Below are 20,002 nucleotides of genomic sequence, written 5' to 3'. Positions count from 1 at the left end.
TATTTGCTCCGCGTAGACGGTCAAAGAGTTCGGAGATCAAATGCAGGGGATAGCGGTTTTTGATGGTAATCTTGTTTAAACCACGGTAGTCAATACATGGGCGTAAGGATCCATCCTTTTTAGAAACAAAGAAGAACCCTGCTCCAGCAAGGGATGAGGATTTCCGAATAAAACCCCTCTTTAGGTTTTCCTGGATGTACTCCATCATGGCTTGAGTCTCTGGGGCTGAAAGAGGGTAAATCCTGCCACGGGGCGGAGTGGTACCAGGAAGAAGGTCAATAGGGCAATCATAAGGTCTATGTGGAGGTAAGACCTCTGCTTGCTTTTTGCAGAATACATCTGAATAGTCCTGGTAAGCTTTGGGAAGGCCCGGTAAAGAAGAAGCTGCGGGGGTTTGACTAGTGGAAGCAGACTTGAGACATCGCTTGTTACAAGAAGGACCATAGCTTTTGATCTCCCCGGTGGTCTAGTCAAGGGTAGGAGCATGACGCTGGAGCCACGGCAAGCCGAGTAGAACTTCAGAGGTGCAGTTAGGCAGGGGCAGGGGTTCAGTGCGGTAGCGCACAGTGCAGACCAATTTCTCTCCGTTTACTGAAGAGATGAAGAGCGGCTTCACGAGACGGGTTACTGGAATACTGAACCTATTAACGAAAGAGGCCAAGATAAAGTTTCCTGCAGAACCAGAGTCCAAGAAGGCCACTGCTGAGAAGGAGGAGTTGGCGGAAGGAGAAATCCGCACAGGTACAGTCAGACGTGGAGAGGCAGAATTCACACCAAGTGTTATTTCACCCACGTGAACTAGGTGCGTGCGTTTCTCCTGACGCGGAGGGCGGATAGGACAGTCTTTTAGGAAATGTTCGGTACTAGCACAGTACAGGCACAAATTCTCGTTTCGGCGGCGAGTCCTCTCTTGTTGGGTCAGGCGAGACCGATCCACTTGCATAGCCTCCTCGGCGGAAGGCACAGGAACAGATTGCAAAGGACGTTGGAAGAGAGGAGCCTAGGAGGGAAACCGCCTGGTGCGAACGAGATCCTTTTCCCGACGAAGTTCCTGGCGTCTTTCCGAGAAACGCATGTCGATGCGGGTGGCCAAATGGCCAATTCAGACAGATTAGCAGGAATTTCTCGTGCGGCCGGGACATCTTTGATATTACTGGATAAGCCTTTCTTGAAGGTTGCGCAGAGGGCCTCATTATTCCAGGATAGCTCTGAGGCGAGGGTGCGGAAATGGATGGCGTATTCGCCCACAGAAGAACTCCCTTGGACAAAATTCAGCAAAGCAGTCTTGGCTGAGGAAGCCCGGGTTGGCTCCTCAAATACACTACGTACTTCAGAGAAGAAGGACTGGATTGTAGCAGTGGCAGGATCGTTGCGGTCCCAAAGCGGTGTGGCCCATAACAAGGCCTTTCCAGACAGGAGGCTGACCACGCATAGGCGTGCGCAGCCTATTGCATTAGGGTGTGCACCCTAAAGCACAAACTCACTCCGCATATATATATATATAATACATATATATATATATATATATATATATATATATATATATATATATACACACACACATACATATACACACACACACTCTTGCTTGCATAGTGTAGGAGGATTGTATTCAGGGCCGGTTTTAGGCTTAACATGGCCATGGGCAAAATCAGAAGTGGGGTCCCAAAAGTCGTAATAGTGCACTAATCAGATTAGCACTATTAGTCACTTCAAATACCATAAAAAATATCTAAAAAGCAAAAAAAAAAAAACGGTACCGATAAAAACTACAAATCACAGCGCTAAAAATGACCCTCACATCCCCATATACAGAAAAATAAAAGTGCTATAGGGATCAAAATAGTACAATTTTATATTTTTGTATAGTTCCCCCACATTAGGTTGGCAGTATAGTTCCCCCACATTAGGTTGGCAGTAGAAATCTCCCAAATTAGGATGGAAATATATTTCCCCCACATTAGGTTGGCAGTATAGTTCCCCCACATTAGGTGCAGTATAGTTCCCCCACATTAGGTTAGTAGTACAGTTCCCCCACATTAGGTTGGCAGTATAGTTCCCCCACATTAGGTGCAGTATAGTTCCCCCACATTAGGTTAGTAGTACAGTTCCCCCACATCAGGTTGGCAGTATAGTTCCCCCACATTAGATTGGCAGTATAGTTCCCCCACATTAGGTTAGTAGTACAGTTCCTCCACATTAGGTGCAGTACAGTTCCCCCACAGGTGCAATATAGTTCCCCCACATTAGGTGCAGTACAGTTCCCCCACATTAGGTGTAGTATAGTTCCCCCACATTAGGTGCAGTATAGTTCCCCACATTAGGTGCATTACAGTTCCCCCACATTAGGTACAGTATAGTCCCCCACATTAGGTGCAGTACAGTTCCCCCACATTAGGTGCACTATAGTTCCCCCACATTAGGTGCAATATAGTTCCCCCACATTAGGTGCAATATAGTTCCCCCACATTAGGTGCAATATAGTTCCCCCACATTAGGTGCAGTACAGTTCCCCCACATTAGGTGCAATATAGTTCCCCCACATTAGGTGCAGTACAGTTCCCCCACATTAGGTGCAGTATAGTTCTCCACATTAGGTGCAGTATAGTTATAATTGTAGGGAGGAGGACAAGTCTAGAATTTACCATGATGCTTACGGGACTAATTCTACCCCTGATCTTATATTTGCCAAGGGGTTCAATGGGCAGAGCCAAAGGGTTGTCAAAATTAGGTTTTGCCTAGAGTGTCAAAAATCCATGCACCAGCCCTGACTAGACCTCCCACTTGTGTGTATGTTTGCTGGTGTTTATAGGGAGGCATTTGATGTGGATTTGAATAAAAAATAGTAAGTTGAATGGTAAAACTCATGTTTTTCTTTACTTGGCAAACAGAAGAATGCTTTTACTATAGGATGGTGGCACAGAGGGGGGAATATTCCAAATAGAATTTTTTTTTGCACCAGATTGGTTGAAAAAGTGATGCAGCACCAAGCAAGCTTGGAGCAGTGTGCACGTTGTAGTTTTGGGTCTGCGGCTGACCCAAAACTAGGACTCCCAGGATGTTGCACCATAATCTAAATTGTACTCCTATATAGATGTGTGGAGTTGTAGTTTTGGTCATCATAGATTGTATCAGGGCATGCTGGGAATTGTAGTTGGTAACTGCACCCCCCAGCATTGCATTCCTTCAAGGAATGCAATGCTGGGATTTGCAGTTACCAACTACAATTCCCAGCATGCCCTGATACAATATATGGTGACCAAAACTACAACTCCGATTATGTTGCACTGGGGGTGCTGTGTGTGTGTGTGTGTGTGTGAAGTGCTGTGTGTGAGTGTGGGGGGGGGGGGGTGCTGTGTGTGAGTGTGGGGGGGGGGTGCTGTGTGTGTGTGAGGTGCTGTGTGTGAGTGTGGGGGGGTACTGTGTGTGAGTGTGGGGGGGGGGTGCTGTGTGTGAGTGTGGGGGGGGTGCTGTGTGTGTGTGTGTGTGGAGGGGGTGCTGTGTGTGTGTGTGGGGGGGGTGTGCTGTGTGTGTGTGTGGAGGGGGTGCTGTGTGTGAGTGTGGGGGGGGGTGCTGTGTGTGAGTGTGGGGGGGGTGCTGTGTGTGAGTGTGGGGGGGGTGCTGTGTGTGAGTGTGGGGGGGTGCTGTGTGTGTGTGTGGAGGGGGTGCTGTGTGTGTGTGTGTGGGGGGGGGGGGGTGCTGTGTGTGAGTGTGGGGGGGGTGCTGTGTGTGTGTGTGGAGGGGGTGCTGTGTGTGAGTGTGGGGGGGTGGTGCTGTGTGTGTGTGTGTGTGTGTGGAGGGGGTTCTGTGTGTGAGTGTGGGGGGGGTGCTGTGTGTGTGTGTGTTTGAGAGGTGCTGTGTGTTTGAGGGGTGCTGTGTGGGGGATTGCGTACATAATACATACATAATATAAAATACATACATAATACATAAAAAAAATAAAAAAAATTGTTTATTTCAGCTACCGGGTCGGTGCTGTAGTAGTTTTTAGTATATTTGCTGGTAGAAGAGCACTGCAGAGAACAGGCCGTGTCCCGTGTATCAGAACAAAGGAAAAAAGAAAGTTGCCTCTTTCAAGGTGCTTGTAGTATTAAAACATCAAACCTTTAATCTGTATGCATTAAAAATAGAAAAAGGTGACATCAATCATTAAAGAGAAGTGAAACACCAACACGTTTTGAGCAAAATGTAGTTCTTAATCATGGCTATATGTAGCCCAAAACGCACTGGAGTTTCACTTCTCTTTTATGATGTCCACCTTTTTCTATTTTTAATGTATACAGATTAAAGGTTTGATGGTTTAATATACTACAAGCACCGATATCCTTGGAAGAGCTGGAGGAAACTTTATTTTTTCTTTTGTTCTGATTCATAATACATATATACATACGTCATACATACATACACACATCACACATGCATAACCTACACACATATATATATATATATATATATATATATATATATTATATATATATATATATATATATATATACACACATACATACATAATGCATAAATACATACTATATGCATACAAACATCATACATATATAATACATGCATATATCATACATACATATGCACACCATACATAATACATACACAAATCCATTATATATACACACACATCATACATAAATACATAATACATACATAACATAAAGTACATACATAACATATATATGGTATGTATGTACTGTATGTTCTGTATGTATGATGTGTGTATGTATGATGTATTTATGTATGATGTGTGTGTATATATAATGGATTTGTGTATGTATTATGTATGGTGTGCATATGTATGTATTATGTATGTATTATATATGTATGATGTTTGTATTTATGCATTATATATATATATATATATATATATATATTATACACACATAATGCATAAATACAAACATCATACATATATAATACATACATATGCACACCATACATAATACATACACAAATCCATTATATATACACACACATCATACATAAATACATCATACATACATAATACACATCATACATAAATATTACACACACCATACATACATAATACACATCATACATACATATTATACACACCATACATACATAATACACACACACCATACATATTACACACACCATACATACATATTACACACACACCATGCATATTACACACACCATACATACATATTACACACACACCATGCATATTACACACACCATACATACATATTACACAAACCATACATACATAATACACACATCCCACCCCCCTCCCGTCCTCGGTCTGTGCACTTTTCTTACCTGCGGCAGCCATGTTGGGGTCAGAGGCCAGGCACGTCCACTCCCATCTGCTGCACACTTTGCACCATCGCCCACTTCTTCCTCATGCTGAGGAATGGACACTCGGTGCCAGGAGTTGTGGCCAGGATCATCCCAGGAGGTGGAAGGAGAAGTGCGCAGCTGCGGGGCAGCCCCTGCATCTGCAGTTAGCGCAGCAGTGTGCGCGGCCGGGGAAGGGGGAGGAGCGGCCCGGAGGAAGGGGAAAAGAGTGGCCCAGAGGAAGGGGGGATAGAGCGGCCCGGAGGAAGGGGATAGAGCGGCCCGGAGGAAGGGGGGATAGAGCGGCCGGAGGACGGGGGTTAGAGCGGCCCGGAGGAAGGGGATAGAGCGGCCCAGAGGAAGGGGGGATAGAGCGGCCGGAGGACGGGGGATAGAGCGGCCCAGAGGAAGGGGGGATAGAGCGGCCGGAGGACGGGGGATAGAGCGGCCTGAACCGCAAATAAAAAAAAATGCATTTTTAAACATCCGGTGTGCCCTGAAAGTCTTTCAGGGCACAACGGATGTTTAAAAATGCATTTTTTTTTTAAATTTGCGGCTCCGGCCAATCTATCCCCCGTCCTCCGGCTAGTGATGTCGGGGATGTCCGGTGGGGCTGGGGTTTAGTAGTGAGGAAAAAAAAAAAGTCCTGCAGCAGCGGGCCGCGGCTGCGGTGATTAGGGTGTGCCTGTGCACGCCCGGCACACCCCGTACGCACGCCTATGTGACCACGAACGCCACCTTAGACCGTTCTGTAGGGAATTGATCAGACATCATCTCCAGGTGCAGGGAACACTGGGACAGGAATCCACGGCACTGTTTAGAGTCCCCATCAAACTTGTCTGGTAGAGACAGGTACAAGCTGGGAGCCGCCACTCGCTGCGGGGGAGATGCAGGAGCTGGCGGAGGAGATGGTTGCTGTTGTTGCGGCAGAAGCTGTTGCAGCATAGCGGTCAACTGAGTCAACTGCTGTCCTTGTAGCGCGATCTGCTGTGATTTCTGGGCGACCATGGAGGTTAGGTCAGCGACACTGGGCAGCGGGACCTCAGCGGGATCCATGGCCGGATCTACTGTCAGGATCCAGACTGGTATGCGGAGGGGACACTGGTGGTGGATCCTCTGTGTCAGTGAGGTGATGGCGTGGGCCATACCAGGGGAACGGAATCTAAGGGGTTACTGGTTTTCACCAGAGCCCGCCGCAAAGCGGGATGGACTTGCAGCGGCAGGTAACCCCCAGGTCGTTCCACCCAATAGCGACTCAACCTCACTGACAGCTGAGACAGGTGCGGTACACAAGGACTAGACAGAGGCAAGGTCAGACGTAGCAGAAGGTCAGGGCAGGCAGCGAGGTTTGTAGTCAGGGGCAACAGCAGAAGGTCTGGGTACACAGGCTTGGGAACACACTATAACGCTTTCACAGGGCACAAGGCAACAAGATCCGGCAGGGAACAGAAGGGGAAGCAGACTTTTATGCACATGGAAGCTGATTAGACTGATTGGGCCAGGCACCAATTAGCGGTGCGCTGGCCCTTCAAATCTGAAAGCCCCGGCGCACACGCGCCCTAGAGAGCAGGGCCGCGCGCACCGGGACCCAGCAGGAGATCGGGACAGGTGAGTGGGACGGGATGCGATCCGCGAACGGGCATGTCCCGCTAGGCGGATTGCATCCCCGCCAGGCACAACAGAGCAGCGTCTCCGGTCAGCGCTGCTTTCACAGGGCACAAGGCAACAAGATCCGGCAGGGAACGGAAGGGGAAGCAGACTTTTATGCACATGGAAGCTGATTAGACTGATTGGGCCAGGCACCAATTAGCTGTGCGCTGGCCCTTCAAATCTGAGAGCCCCGGTGCACGCGCGTCCTAGAGAGCAGGGCCGCGTGCACCGGCACCCAGCAGGAGATCGGGACAGGGGAGTGGGACGGGATGCGATCCGAGAACGGGCATGTCCCGCTAGGCGGATTGCATCCCCGCCAGGCACAACAGAGCAGCGTCTCCGGTCAGCGCTGCTGACCGGAGCGCTACAGAGCAGAAGACGCCGTGAGCGCTTTGGAGGAGGAGGGGGACCCGGAGCGCTCGGCGTAACAATTATATTTTAATAGTTCTGACATTTCTGCATGTGGCGATACCAAATATGTTGATTTCTTTTATTTTTTTTACTTCCTTTTATTTGTAAAATTTAAAAAGGTGGGGATTCATTTTTTTATTGAGAGAGGGGCTTATTCCCATTGATTAAAACGTTTTACTTCTTTAAGTCCCACAGGAGACTATTTATAGCAATCTATTGATTGCTATTACTGTTCATTGCTTTGCATAAGAATAGCACTAATCAGTGTAATCAGTGATCTACTTCTGTGGTCTGCTAGAAGGCAGACAATAGAAGAAGCTTGCCGGAGCGGCCATGGATATTGTGAGTTGACCCCCGGATGTCATCTTGATGTATTGGTCCCTTGCGACTACAAAGAGTAGTCCGATAAGTCTCTTGAAGCCAACGTATGCTTTAGATGCCATGATCAGAATTGATCACGCTATTCTTCAGGGTTAATGGCAGGCATCAGCATGATTGCTGATATCTGCCATTAGGGGCAGTCCCTGTCTGCTGATAGAAACCGAGAACCGCTGTCTATGAAGCAAGCACGGCTCCTGCACTCGCTTTGTAGTCCCAGTGAGACTCAGGACGTACAGGTATGTCCTACATCCTCTAGGGGTTAATACAAATATGTTTTTCAATATAGATTTCGGACACATTGGGGGGAAATGCAAAGAATTTAGAGCCACTTTTTTTGCGCCACATTTTGTCACACACTATTAGCGTCACATATTCAGATATTTAGCACCCATGGCACGGATAGGCTGTTTGTGCTAGTAACACCCTATTTTTAAAGTTTTGCAAAACTTTTTGGCTCACAAAAGTGCAGCAGTTAATACCAAATTAACCTGGTATGAAATTATGTGTTATTTTCTTTTTGGATTTGGCTGCAAGACAAACAGCACTGATTACACAAAATTATACTTATATTCCCACCTCTGGCTTTAGAGAGGAAGAAATTAAAACTATCGAGAAAATTTACTAAGACTGGCATTTCATATGCCGTTCTCAAAGGGGTACTCCATTGTCAAACTTTTTTGAAACATTATCCCCAGGCTGCTGGCATATAACAAAAACAAACTTACCTGCTGCAGCTCCCGTGGTGTCGTGGTATCGCTGTTCCTGTCCTCCAGCCCAGGGCTTCTTCCTGGATTCCAGTGGTTGACACACCAAACTGCGCACCAGGAAGACCAGTGCCTGGGCTCAATACGTCACACTGCTGTCAGGATCCGGACTAGCGGCTGGTGAGTACACTGGAGGTGGATCCTCTGTGCCAGAGAGGCAATGACGCGGGTCGCACTGGGGAATCGGTTCCAAGCAGTTACTGGTGTTTACCAGAGCCTGCCGCAAAGCGGGATGGACTTGCTGCGGCGGTAACTACCAGGTCGTGTTCCCCAGTAGCGACTCGACCTCTCTGGCAGTTGAGACAAGCGCGGTACACAAGGACTAGACAGAGGCGAGGTCAGACGTAGCAGAAGGTCAGGGCAGGCAGCGAGGTTCGTAGTCAGGGGCAACAGCAGAAGGTCTGGGTACACAGGCTTGGGAACACACTATAACGCTTTCTCAGGGCACAAGGCAACAAGATCTGGCAAAGAGAGGAAGGGGAGTGGGTTTTTATAGGAATGGGAGTGATTGGGCCAGGCACCAATTAGTGGTGCACTAGCCCTTTAAATTTTAGCAAGCCGGCGCGCCCGCGCCCTAGGGAGCAGGGCCGTGTGCGCCGGGAGGAAGGAGACGGAGGCGAGAGGTGAGTGACATGGGGCGCGATCTGAGGGCAGGCACGACCCGTGCCTCGGATCGCGTCCCCTCCGGAGACCAGGGAGCAGCACTCGTGGTCAGCGATGCCGACCAGAGCGCTGCAAGCAGAAGCACGCCGTGAGCGCTCAGCGTGGCAGTACCCCCCCCCCCCCTTGGGTCTCCCCCTCTTCTTGGAACCGAGGAATCTGTAGATGAGTTCCTTGTCTAAGATATTGTCCTCTGGCTCCCAAGACCTCTCTTCGGGGCCACAATTCTCCCAATCAACAAGAATTTTTTTTTTTTACCTCTGATAGCCTTGGAAGCGAGGATTTCTTTAACCGAGAAGACGTCAGCGGACCCCGAGACAGGAGCAGGAACGGTGAACTTGGGGGAAAAGCAGTTAAGAATGAGAGGCTTGAGAAGGGAAACATGAAAGGAGTTAGGAATACGAAGAGAAGGAGGAAGATGGAGCTTGTAAGAGACAGAGTTGATTTGACTTTAAATGGCCCAGCTTGTAGCTAGGGACACAAAACCAAATATATTTGTCACCAGGGGCAAAGACAGGAGGAATTCTTCTCTTCTTGTCCGCATGTTTCTTCATACGAGAGGAGGCCAGCGAGAGCGACTTTTGAGTCTCTTTCCAAATTGAGGTAAAGTCCCGGGTCAAATCATCTACGGCAGGAACTCCAGAAGAAGTGGGAATGGGGAGGGGGGGGAAGCGGGTGACGGCCGTACACCACAAAGAATGGAGATTTGGCAGATGACTCAGAGTTTTTGAAATTGTACGAGAATTCAGCCCAGGGTAACAGGTCGACCCAATCATCTTGGCGGGAGGAGACAAAATGTCGCAGGTAGTCAACAAGGATCTGGTTTACTCTCTCCACTTGTCCATTAGATTGCGGGTGGTAGGCGGAGGAAAAATTCTATTTAATCTTCAATTCGGTGCAGATTGTTCTCCAGAATTTCTAGATGAATTGAACGCCTCTATCAGAGACAATATGCGTAGGCAGTCTGTGGAAATGAAAAATGTGCAAAAAGAATTGCTTCGCCAATTGTGGCGCAGAAGGAAGACCAGGAAGCGGAACAAAATGGGCCATTTTGGAGAATCGATCAACGAACACCCAAATGACAGTGTTGCCATGGGACTATACTAAAAGAAAGGAGGAGTAACCACTATAGAAGACGCACACAAAAAATCATACAGAAAATATACACATCTTTATTAATACTAATACATAAAGCAGCAACACCAAAATTTAAAACTACTTAAAAACACATACATGAATCAGGTGGAGGGCTGTAGCCCTACAAAAACACCTAAGGCCCCCTGCCAGACCAATAATGGTCCCTGGTGGGTGTCCCAACACACAAGGAGGTAGAAACCTATATCCGTATGGGCAATAAAAAAATAATAATAAATAAATACATTTTAGACAATATATCAGAAAATGACCTGAAAAATAATCAAGAGCCCAATACTGTGAAACAAGGGGAAAAAAATATCACTGATCACAAATGTGAATGTGTGACCCAGGGATACCTCACCAGAACAGGGGATACACCAGTGTTGTCATGGGATACAGGAAGGTCAGTGACGAAGTCTATCACTATGTGTGACCAAGGCTGCTCGGGTACCGGCAGAGGAAGAAGAAGACCCGCAGGCCTCTGGCGATGAGTTTTATCACATGCATAGACAGTACAGGAGCGTATGAAGTCAGTCACATCTTTTTCAAAGGAAGGCCACCAATAGTGTCTGGCAATCAACTGAATGGATTTCTTGATTCCATCGTGACCCGCCAAGTGGGAGGAGTGACCCCATTTGAGAGTCCGGAGGTGAAGACGTGCGGGGACAAAGGTTTTTCCTGGAGGAACTGGCGCCAGAGAAGCAGGAGCAGCAGAGATCAGACACTCAGGGGGAATGATGTGTTGGGGAGAGGTTTCTGCTTCCGTGGCATCAGTGGAACGTGATAGGGCATCCGCCCTGACATTCTTGTCTGCAGGACGAAAATGGATCTGGAAATTGAAGCAGGCGAAGAACAATGACCACCTGGCCTGGCGAGGATTTAAGCGCTGGGTGGACTGTAGGTAGGACAGATTTTTGTGGTCAGTGTAGATGGTGATAGGGTGGAGGGAACCTTCCAGGAGAGGTCTCCACTCCTCAAGTGCCAACTTAATGGCCAGCAATTCTCGGTCACCAATAGCGTAGTTTCTTTCAGGAGGAGAAAAGGTTTTAGAGAAAAAAACGCAAGTGATGTTTTTTCCTTTAGCGGTTTTTTGAAGGTAGGACTGCCCCGGCTCCTACTGAAGAGGCATCTATCTCAAGGAAGAATGGTTTCAGAGGATCGGACCTAGTCAAGACTGGGGCGGAGGCGAAGGTGGCCTTAAGGCGAGTAAAAGCTTTTTCCGCTTGGGGAGGCCAGGATCTCTGATTCGCATCTTTCTTGGTCAGAGCCACAATAGGAGCCATGATAGTGGAGAAGTGGGGGAGAAACTGACGGTAGTAATTAGCGAATCTGAGGAAGTGCTGGATAGAGCGAAGTCCGGAGGGGCGTGGCCAATCCAAGACCGCGGAGAGCTTGTCGGGGTCCATTTGAAGACCTTGTCCAGAGACCAGATATCCCAGGAAAGGAAGACAGGTACATTGAAAGAGGCATTTTTCAATCTTGGCGTAGAGATGGTTAACACGGAGGCGCTGGAGCACTTGACAAACATGGAGGCAGTGTTCCTCTAGGTTGGAGGAGAAGATTAGAATGTCATCTAGATAGACCACCACGCAGGTATACAACAAGTCCCGGAAGATTTAATTGACAAAGTCTTGGAAGACTGCAGGGGCGTTGCAAAGACTGAATGGCATGACAAGGTATTCGAAGTTGCCATCCCTGGTGTTAAAAGCGGTTTTCCACTCATCTCCTTCACAAATTCTGATGAGATTATACGCGCCCCTGAGTTCAAGATTAGTAAAAATCTTTGCTCCGCGCAGCCGGTCAAAGAGTTCCGAGATGAGAGGCAGAGGGTAGCGGTTCTTTACAGTGATTTTATTGAGACCGCGGTAGTCAATACAAGGGCGTAGAGACCCGTCCTTCTTGGCAACAAAGAAGAATCCTGCTCCAGCAGGAGAAGAAGACTTCCTGATGAAACCTTTTTTGAGATTCTCCTGAATATACTCCGTCATGGCCTTAGTTTCTGGAGCCGAGAGAGGGTAAATCCTGCCACGGGGCGGTGTGGTACCAGGGAGCAAGTCAATAGGGCAGTCGTAGGGCCTATGAGGTGTTAAGGCCTCTGCCTGTTTCTTGCAAAAGACGTCAGAAAAGTCTTGATAGGCCTTTGGAAGGCCGAGCAATGGAGAAGCAATGGAGACTTGGCTGGTAGGTAGCGACTTAAGGCAGCGTGTGTGGCAGGAAGAGCCCCAGGATTTAATGTCCCCAGTGGTCCAGTCGAGGGTAGGAGAATGTCGCTGGAGCCAGGGTAAGCCAAGAAGGATGTCAGAGGTGCAGTTTGGCAGGACAAAGAACTCAATCATTTCTTGATGGAGAACCCCCACGGACATGCGTACTGGGTCTGTGCGGTAACGCACGGTGGAATTCAGTTGTTCCCCGTTAACTGAGGAAATAAAGAAGGGCTTGATGAGACTGATAACAGGGATGTTATACCGGTTGATGAAGGAGGCTTTAATTAAGTTTCCTGCTGAACCAGAGTCCAAGAAAGCCTCCGCAGAGAAGGAGGCTTTATCAGCTGGAGAAATCCGCACTGGAATAGTCAGGCGTGGAGAGGAAGAATTTACACCCAGTGACGCCTCTCCCACGTTCACTAGGTGCGAGCGTTTCCCTGACGCTGAGGATGAAGAGGACAATCCTTTAGGAAATGTTCAGAGCTCGCACAGTATAAGCATAAGTTCTCGTTCCTCCGGCGAGTCCTCTCTTGCTGGGTCAGGCGAGACCGGTCCACTTGCATGGCCTCCTCAGCGGGAGGCACAGTAACAGGCTGCAAAGGATGCTAGAAGAGAGGAGCCAGGCGTGGGTATCGCCTAGTGCGAACGAGATCTTTCTCCTGGCAGAGCTCCTGACGCCTTTCAATGTAGCACATATCAATGCGGGTAACCAGGTGGATGAGTTCAGTCAGGAAGGAGGGTATCTCTCGTGCGGCCAGACAATCCTTAATGTGGCTGGATAAACCTTTTTTAAAGGTCGCGCAGAGAGCCTTATTGTTCCAGGCCAACTCAGAGGCCAAAGTACGGAATTGTATGGCGTATTCGCCTACAGTAGAGTCTCCTTGGACAAGGTTCAGCAAGGCAGTTTCCGCGGATGAGGCACGGGCAGGTTCCTCGAAGACACTGCGGACTTCAGTAAAGAAGGACTGGACGGAGGCAGTGGCAGGATCGTTGCAGTCCCAGAGCGGCGTGGCCCAGGCCAAGGCCTTCCCAGAAAGAAAACTGACGACGAATGCCACCTTAGACCGTTCTGTGGGGAATTGGTCCGACAACATCTCTAGGTGCAGGGAACATTGGGACAGGAATCCTCGGCACTTTTTAGAGTCCCCGTCAAACTTATCTGGGAGAGACAGGCGTACTCTAGCAGAGGTAGCAGCAGCTCGGAGAGGAGGAGATGCTGGAGCTGGCAGTTGAGGCTGTGGAGGCAGAAGCTGTTGTATCATGGCGGTCAACTGCGACAGCTGTTGTCCTTGTTGAGCAATCTGCTGGGACTGCTGGGCAACCACGGAGGTGAGGTCAGCGAGGCTTGGCAGCAGCACCTCAGTGGGATCCATGGCCGGATCTACTGTCAGGATCCGGACTAGCGGCTGGTGAGGACACTGGAGGTGGATCCTCTGTGCCAGAGAGGCGATGACGCGGGTCGTACTGGGGAATCGGTTCTAAGCAGTTACTGGTGTTCACCAGCGCCCGCCGCAAAGCGGGATGGACTTGCTGCGGCAGTAACTACCAGGTCGTGTTCCCCAGTAGAGACTCGACCTCTCTGGCAGCTGAGACTGGCGCGGTACACAAGGACTAGACAGAGGCGAGGTCAGACGTAGCAGAAGGTCAAGGCAGGCAGCGAGGTTCGTAGTCAGGGGCAACAGCAGAAGGTCTAGGTACACAGGCTTGGGAACACACTATAACGCTTTCTCAGGGCACAAGGCAACAAGATCCGGCAAGGAGAGGAAGGGGGAGTGGGTTTTTATAGGTATGGGAGTGATTGGGCCAGGCACCAATTAGTGGTGCACTGGCCCTTTAAATTTTAGCAAGCTGGCGCCGGGAGGAAGCAGACGGAGGAGGGAGGTGAGTGACATGGGGCGCGATCCGAGGGCGGGCACGACCCGTGCCTCAGATCGCGTCCCCTCCAGAGACCAGGGAGCAGCGCTCGCGGTCAGCGATGCCGTCCGGAGCTCTGCAAGCAGAAGCACGCCGTGAGCGCTCCGGGGAGGCAGCGGGACCCGGAGCGCTCAGCGTGACAACTGCCATTCCATAGCCAAGGCAGGACATAGCTGTGGCTGACAATAAATGCAGTTGACATGTCGGCCACAAATATAAATAAAAAAAATAAAAAAAGTTTGACAGCAGAGTACCCATTTAAGTAAAATCAAGCTGGTGTAGTATGTATTGGATGTACCAAGAGTCGCATGTCCCTGAATAATGCCAAAGAAATTGTGGCTACAGCAGCCTTAGATATGTACGCCAGATATGAGCTGGCATAGATCTCCACTATAATTCAGGCCAGTTACTGACCTACAGTAAATTATAATAAATGTGCTGGGCTATAGTGGCTATATCACCTTTCCTGCGAAACCCCACTCACTTTTTGTGCAAGTGAGCTGTGCATAAAAAATGGCAACTTTTTATGCAAATACCTAGTGTATAAGGGATGATAAATACCCCCATGTGATAATATGTACAAGCCATACTACCAAAAGCTGCATTAAAAAACAGATGTTATATAGGGTAAAACAATGTGCATTGAAATTGAAGCATTAGACAGGGCATTCTAAGCAAGCAGACTGCCCACTCTCATGCTGCATCTCCTGCCACTGATCTAAAAATTTGACAGAGGATGGGGTAAAGAGTAATATGATCTTCATTAACTATATCATCTTTTTTCTTTAGCATCTTACTGGAGTCTACTATTACTGCCTATGTGAAAGTGGGCTTAATTGTGAAGTGGACAGATCTATAGTCGGAACCATCACAAACACAGATTTTGGATACTGCAAGGACCCAAATGAAAGATATATAAAATATTAACAGTTAAAAAGTATCTATATTCATGTTTGATTTTCAAGAGGTTACCAGTCTTATGTAAATAAAGGTTTTCTTTCTTCTTGGATCTTGTCTTTTAATTCTTATGTTCTGTTTGTTATCAGTAAATTAATAGATTTTCATTTACAGTCTGAGAATTAGTCTGACAATGTCAGGCTCACACAGTTATATTTTGTTGCAATTAGGCTACTTGCACACTGCTGTTGTGACCCATTGTAATGGGTCTGTTAGGCTCTTTTTTTTTGGCCTTTAATGGCCGTTATCGGGACGGGTCACAACAGGCACAGGGGACAGGTCACAACAGGCACAGCTGGATCTCATTGATTATAATGGAGTCTGTTGTTTTACAGAAGTATAGCGGGAGAAAAAGAAAGTGCATGCACTAATTGTTCTCCCGCTATACTGGTGTACTGCCAGGTCACAACGGCAGTGTGAAAGTAGTCTTTTCTTTTCTGTCTGACGACAGTGCTCTCTGCTGACACCTCTGTCCATGTCAGGAACTGTCCAGAGGAGGATAGGTTTGCTATGGGGATTTTCTCCTGCTCTGGACAGTTCCTGACATGGACAGAGGTGTCATCAGAGAGCACTGTGGTCAAACAGAAAATAAATTCAAAAAGAAAAGAACTTCCTTTGTAGTATACAGCAGCTGATAAGTACTCGAAGAATTAAGATTTTTTTTTCTTTCAATAGTTTTTTATAGAATTTTATCATAATAGAAAAACATAAACATGTATAAAGGACAGACGCAGCTGTCAACTTATTATTTTATGACAACAAAGACAGCGAACATTTGTTTACTGTATATAGGTAGACTTGGTTGTCGATTCAATCTTACATATAAGATAGGCAGTTGTTTAACTTAACCAAACCAAAAGGAAAACAGAAATAAATAAAATAAATTAGAATAAAGGAAATATAACATCTCCGACATGACATACATAGTAGTATGCGTGTGTACCAATAATGTTATATATTTTCTTTTTCTTTTATCCTTATATATCTGATGCATAATGAAACGTAGTAGAAAAGTGCAAATGCCAAGACAATACTTATAGAACAAGATGATGATAAGGTTTAACTCTAATAATGGATGTCAATGTGCCTCTTGTAACATAATGTCTTTGTGTAAGTATCATGTCAGTGGAAAAATCACTGTTACTCAAATATCTATACAATGAGAGGACAGAGACCATGATAACCATCTGGTGTTAAATGTATCCAACTTTCCAGAACTCCTAACTATAACCTTTTCGAATGAATATGTTGTATTTATTTTATTCAGGATGATATCAAAACAGGGGACCAATGGAGTTTTCCAGTTACTCAGTAATGTGTTTTTAGCAATTATCGTGATAATACTAAATAATTCTCTTAGTGGAGGGTAGTGTTGAGCGGCATAGGCCATATTCGAATTCGCGAATATATGGACGAATATTCGTCATATATTTGCGAATATTCGCATATTCTCGTTTTATTTTCGCATATGTGAAAATTCGCGAATACGAAAATTAACATATGCGGAAATGAGCATATACAAAATTTGCATAAGGGAAAATTCGCATATGCGAACATTCGCATATGCAAATTTTCGCATATGTGAAAATTCGCACACCAGTCTCACACAGTAGAATTAGAGCCTTCTTTACACCACACAAGCTGGAAGCAGAGAGGGATGATCACTGTGATGTGTACTGTGAAAAAAAAACAAAAAAAACGCGAATATATAGTGCTATATTCGCGAATATTCGCGAATTCGCGAATATGCGATATTCGCGAATAAAATTTGCATTGCGAATATTCGCGAGCAACACTAGTGGAGGGGGTAGATTTTGTAAATCTATATAAAGGATTCCACGGAATGGAACAGTTAAATATAGGCGTCAAGAGATTTTTGCACTCTGACCAGAATATTTGGATGATTGGACAGTTCCCTAGGGTGTGAAGGAGAGTACCTTTATGACCGCAACCCCTCCAACAAAATTTTGAAGAACCAGGATAAGCTTTCGCAATCTTTTCAGGAGTAAAGTACCATCTGAGGATAGTTTTGTATGCGGATTCAATGTGAGAAGAGCATTGAAATGATTTATGTATATATTTAAAGGCGTATTGCCAGTCTTCTGTTTCTATGTCTAATCCTAAGTCACCTTCCCATAACCGGAATGGGCAGCTTTTGTAAAATGTATCACATTTAGTATACAAGTTATATAAAGGTTTTATGCCTATAGGGGATGAAAAATATTGTAAAGTGCTACTATCCAATTTAAGCTGAGAAGGCATAATTGTATTTATAAAGTGTCTAATAATTAGTTATTTGTGAAATTCGTTATTATTAACATGATAACTTGAATGAATATCTTCGAAAGGCATGATCTCAGAGTGTTTCAGAATATGTCTGAAGTGGGTGATACCTCTATCAAAACAGCTTTGTAGGTCCAAATCAGGGGAATTGGCAAGGACTATGGAGAGGGGAAGATCCTCTATAGTTGAATATTTAAGGGTGGTTAATGAGTATAGATATTGTGTCCAGGCTTTGTAGGAGGCTCTGACTAACGGATTATATAATTTAGGGACTGGAAATTTCCAGGCAGGAAGGAAAAGCATGTTGTATAATGTGTATGGATAAGTAGAAAGTTGTTCAATCATGGCCCATGAGGAGTTTGTATCTACATTCCACCAATGCTTCAGTAAAGAAACAAGTGTTGTGATGTAGTATCCTCTAATATCCGGAGTGCTCAATCCACTAGTCCTTTTGGATTTAGTAAGAATAGATAATTAAATTCTAGGTTTTTTGCCTGCCCAGATAAAGTTTGACAATATACGATTGGCTTTCTGAAAAAAGGACTTAGGGAGGAGGATAGGAATGGTCCTAAAGTGGTACAAGAATTTTGGAAGCAGAAACATTTTGAATGTGGCTATTCTTCCCGTACAGGAGATATCCGATTTTTTTGAGTTTTTGTGTTTTCGAAGAGATATGGGTTAACAGGGGTTCATAGTTAGTAGTAAATAGGGTGTACCCCTAAATATTGAATACTATTGTTTCGCCAATCAAAATTATAATGGGATTTCAGAAGTGAAAGAGTATAAGGAGTAATGTTTAAATGGTAAAGCTTGGGTTTCTGTATTATTTAGATGGTAATAAGATATATGTCCAAATTTATCTATATTTTCCATAACCGATGTTAGTGAATTTTTGGATAAAAAAATTGTTACGCCGTGCGCTCCGGGTCCCTGCTCCTCCCCGGAGCGCTCGCGGCGTTCCTCTCTCTGCAGCGCCTCGGTCAGACCCGCTGACCGGGAGCGCTGCACTGACACTGCCGGCGGGGATGTGATTCGCATAGCGGGACGTGCCCGCTCGTGAATCGCATCCCAAGTCACTTACCTGTCCCGGTCCCCGGCTGTCACGTCCTGGCGTGCGCGGCTCCGTTCCTTAGGGCGCGGGCGCGCCAGCTCTCTAAGACTTAAAGGGCCAGTGCACCAATGATTGGTGCCTGGCCCAATCAGTCTGATTAGCTTCCACCTGTGCACCTGTCTATATAACCTCACTTCCCCTTCCCTTCCTGGCCGGATCTTGTTGCCATTGTGCCAGTGAAAGCGTTCCTTGTTTGTCCCAAGCCAGTGTTCCAGACCTCTTGCCGTTGCCCCTGACTACGATCCTTGCTGCCTGCCCTGACCTTCTGCTACGTCCGACCTTGCTCTTGCCTAATCCCTTGTACCGCGCCTATCTCAGCAGTCAGAGAGGTTGAGCCGTTACCGGTGGATACGACCTGGTTGCTACCGCCGCTGCAAGACCATACCGCTTTGCGGCAGGCTCTGGTGAATACCAGTAGCAACTTAGAACCGGTCCACCGGTACGGTCCACGCCAATCCCTCTCTGACACAGAGGATCCACCTCCAGCCTGCCGAATCCTGACAAAAATTATATAATATGATTGGTACCTCCTATACAACAGTTTGAGGGTGCATATTGTTGTGCGAGATGTGTGCTAGTTGTCCGTTTGGAAGCCCAGATCCTGCATCTAGAGGGGCGACTGGCAACAATGAGAAGCATTAACAACATGGAGAGGAGTCTCGTGCTCACTGAGCAGGCACTCTCGGGAATAGAGGTGGGGGAGGACAGTGGGACGGAGTTGCAGGACAGTCAGGCAGTTAGCTGGGTTACAGTTAGAAAGAGGGGTAGGGGAAAAAGTGTCAGGGAGGCTAGTCCTGAACTGGCACACCCCAACAAGTTTGCCCACTTGGCAGATGAGGGGGATGCCATTACAGAGCTAGCAGAACTGCAGCAGGATACCGCCTCTGACCGCCAGGGGGGTGTCTGCTCCAGTAAGGAGGGAGGAAGCAGTACAGGGCAGGCCAGACAGGTACTAGTGGTGGGGGACTCAATTATTAGGGGGACAGACAGGGCAATCTGTCACAAAGACCGGGATCGCCGAACAGTGTGTTGTCTGCCTGGCGCACGAGTTCGGCACATCGCGGATCGGGTTGATAGGTTGCTGGGCGGGGCTGGAGAGGACCCAGCAGTCATGGTACATATTGGCACCAATGACAAAGTAAGAGGTAGGTGGAGTGTCCTTAAAAATGATTTCAGGGACTTAGGCCGCAAGCTTAAGGCAAGGACCTCCAAGGTAGTAT

General features: G+C 47.0%; 1 protein-coding gene across 2 annotated transcripts in view; it reads left to right on the top strand.

Moving 5' to 3' along the window:
• LOC130356319 (colipase-like) overlaps nt 1-15,399 on the top strand; it is a 131,713-nt gene extending 116,314 nt beyond the window's left edge. For both annotated transcript variants that reach the window (XM_056557644.1, XM_056557643.1), the window contains exon 3: nt 15,221-15,399. In XM_056557644.1, the coding sequence (XP_056413619.1) occupies nt 15,221-15,358 (138 nt within the window). In that variant the 3' untranslated portion in view covers nt 15,359-15,399. The remainder of the gene's footprint in view (nt 1-15,220) is intronic.
• Nucleotides 15,400-20,002: the final 4,603 nt, after the last annotated feature.

Source organism: Hyla sarda, chromosome 2, assembly GCF_029499605.1.
Source record: "Hyla sarda isolate aHylSar1 chromosome 2, aHylSar1.hap1, whole genome shotgun sequence".
Taxonomy (NCBI): domain Eukaryota; kingdom Metazoa; phylum Chordata; class Amphibia; order Anura; family Hylidae; genus Hyla; species Hyla sarda.
The sequence above is the reverse complement of the archived record's forward strand: the minus strand, read 5'-3'. Positions and strand labels throughout refer to the sequence as shown.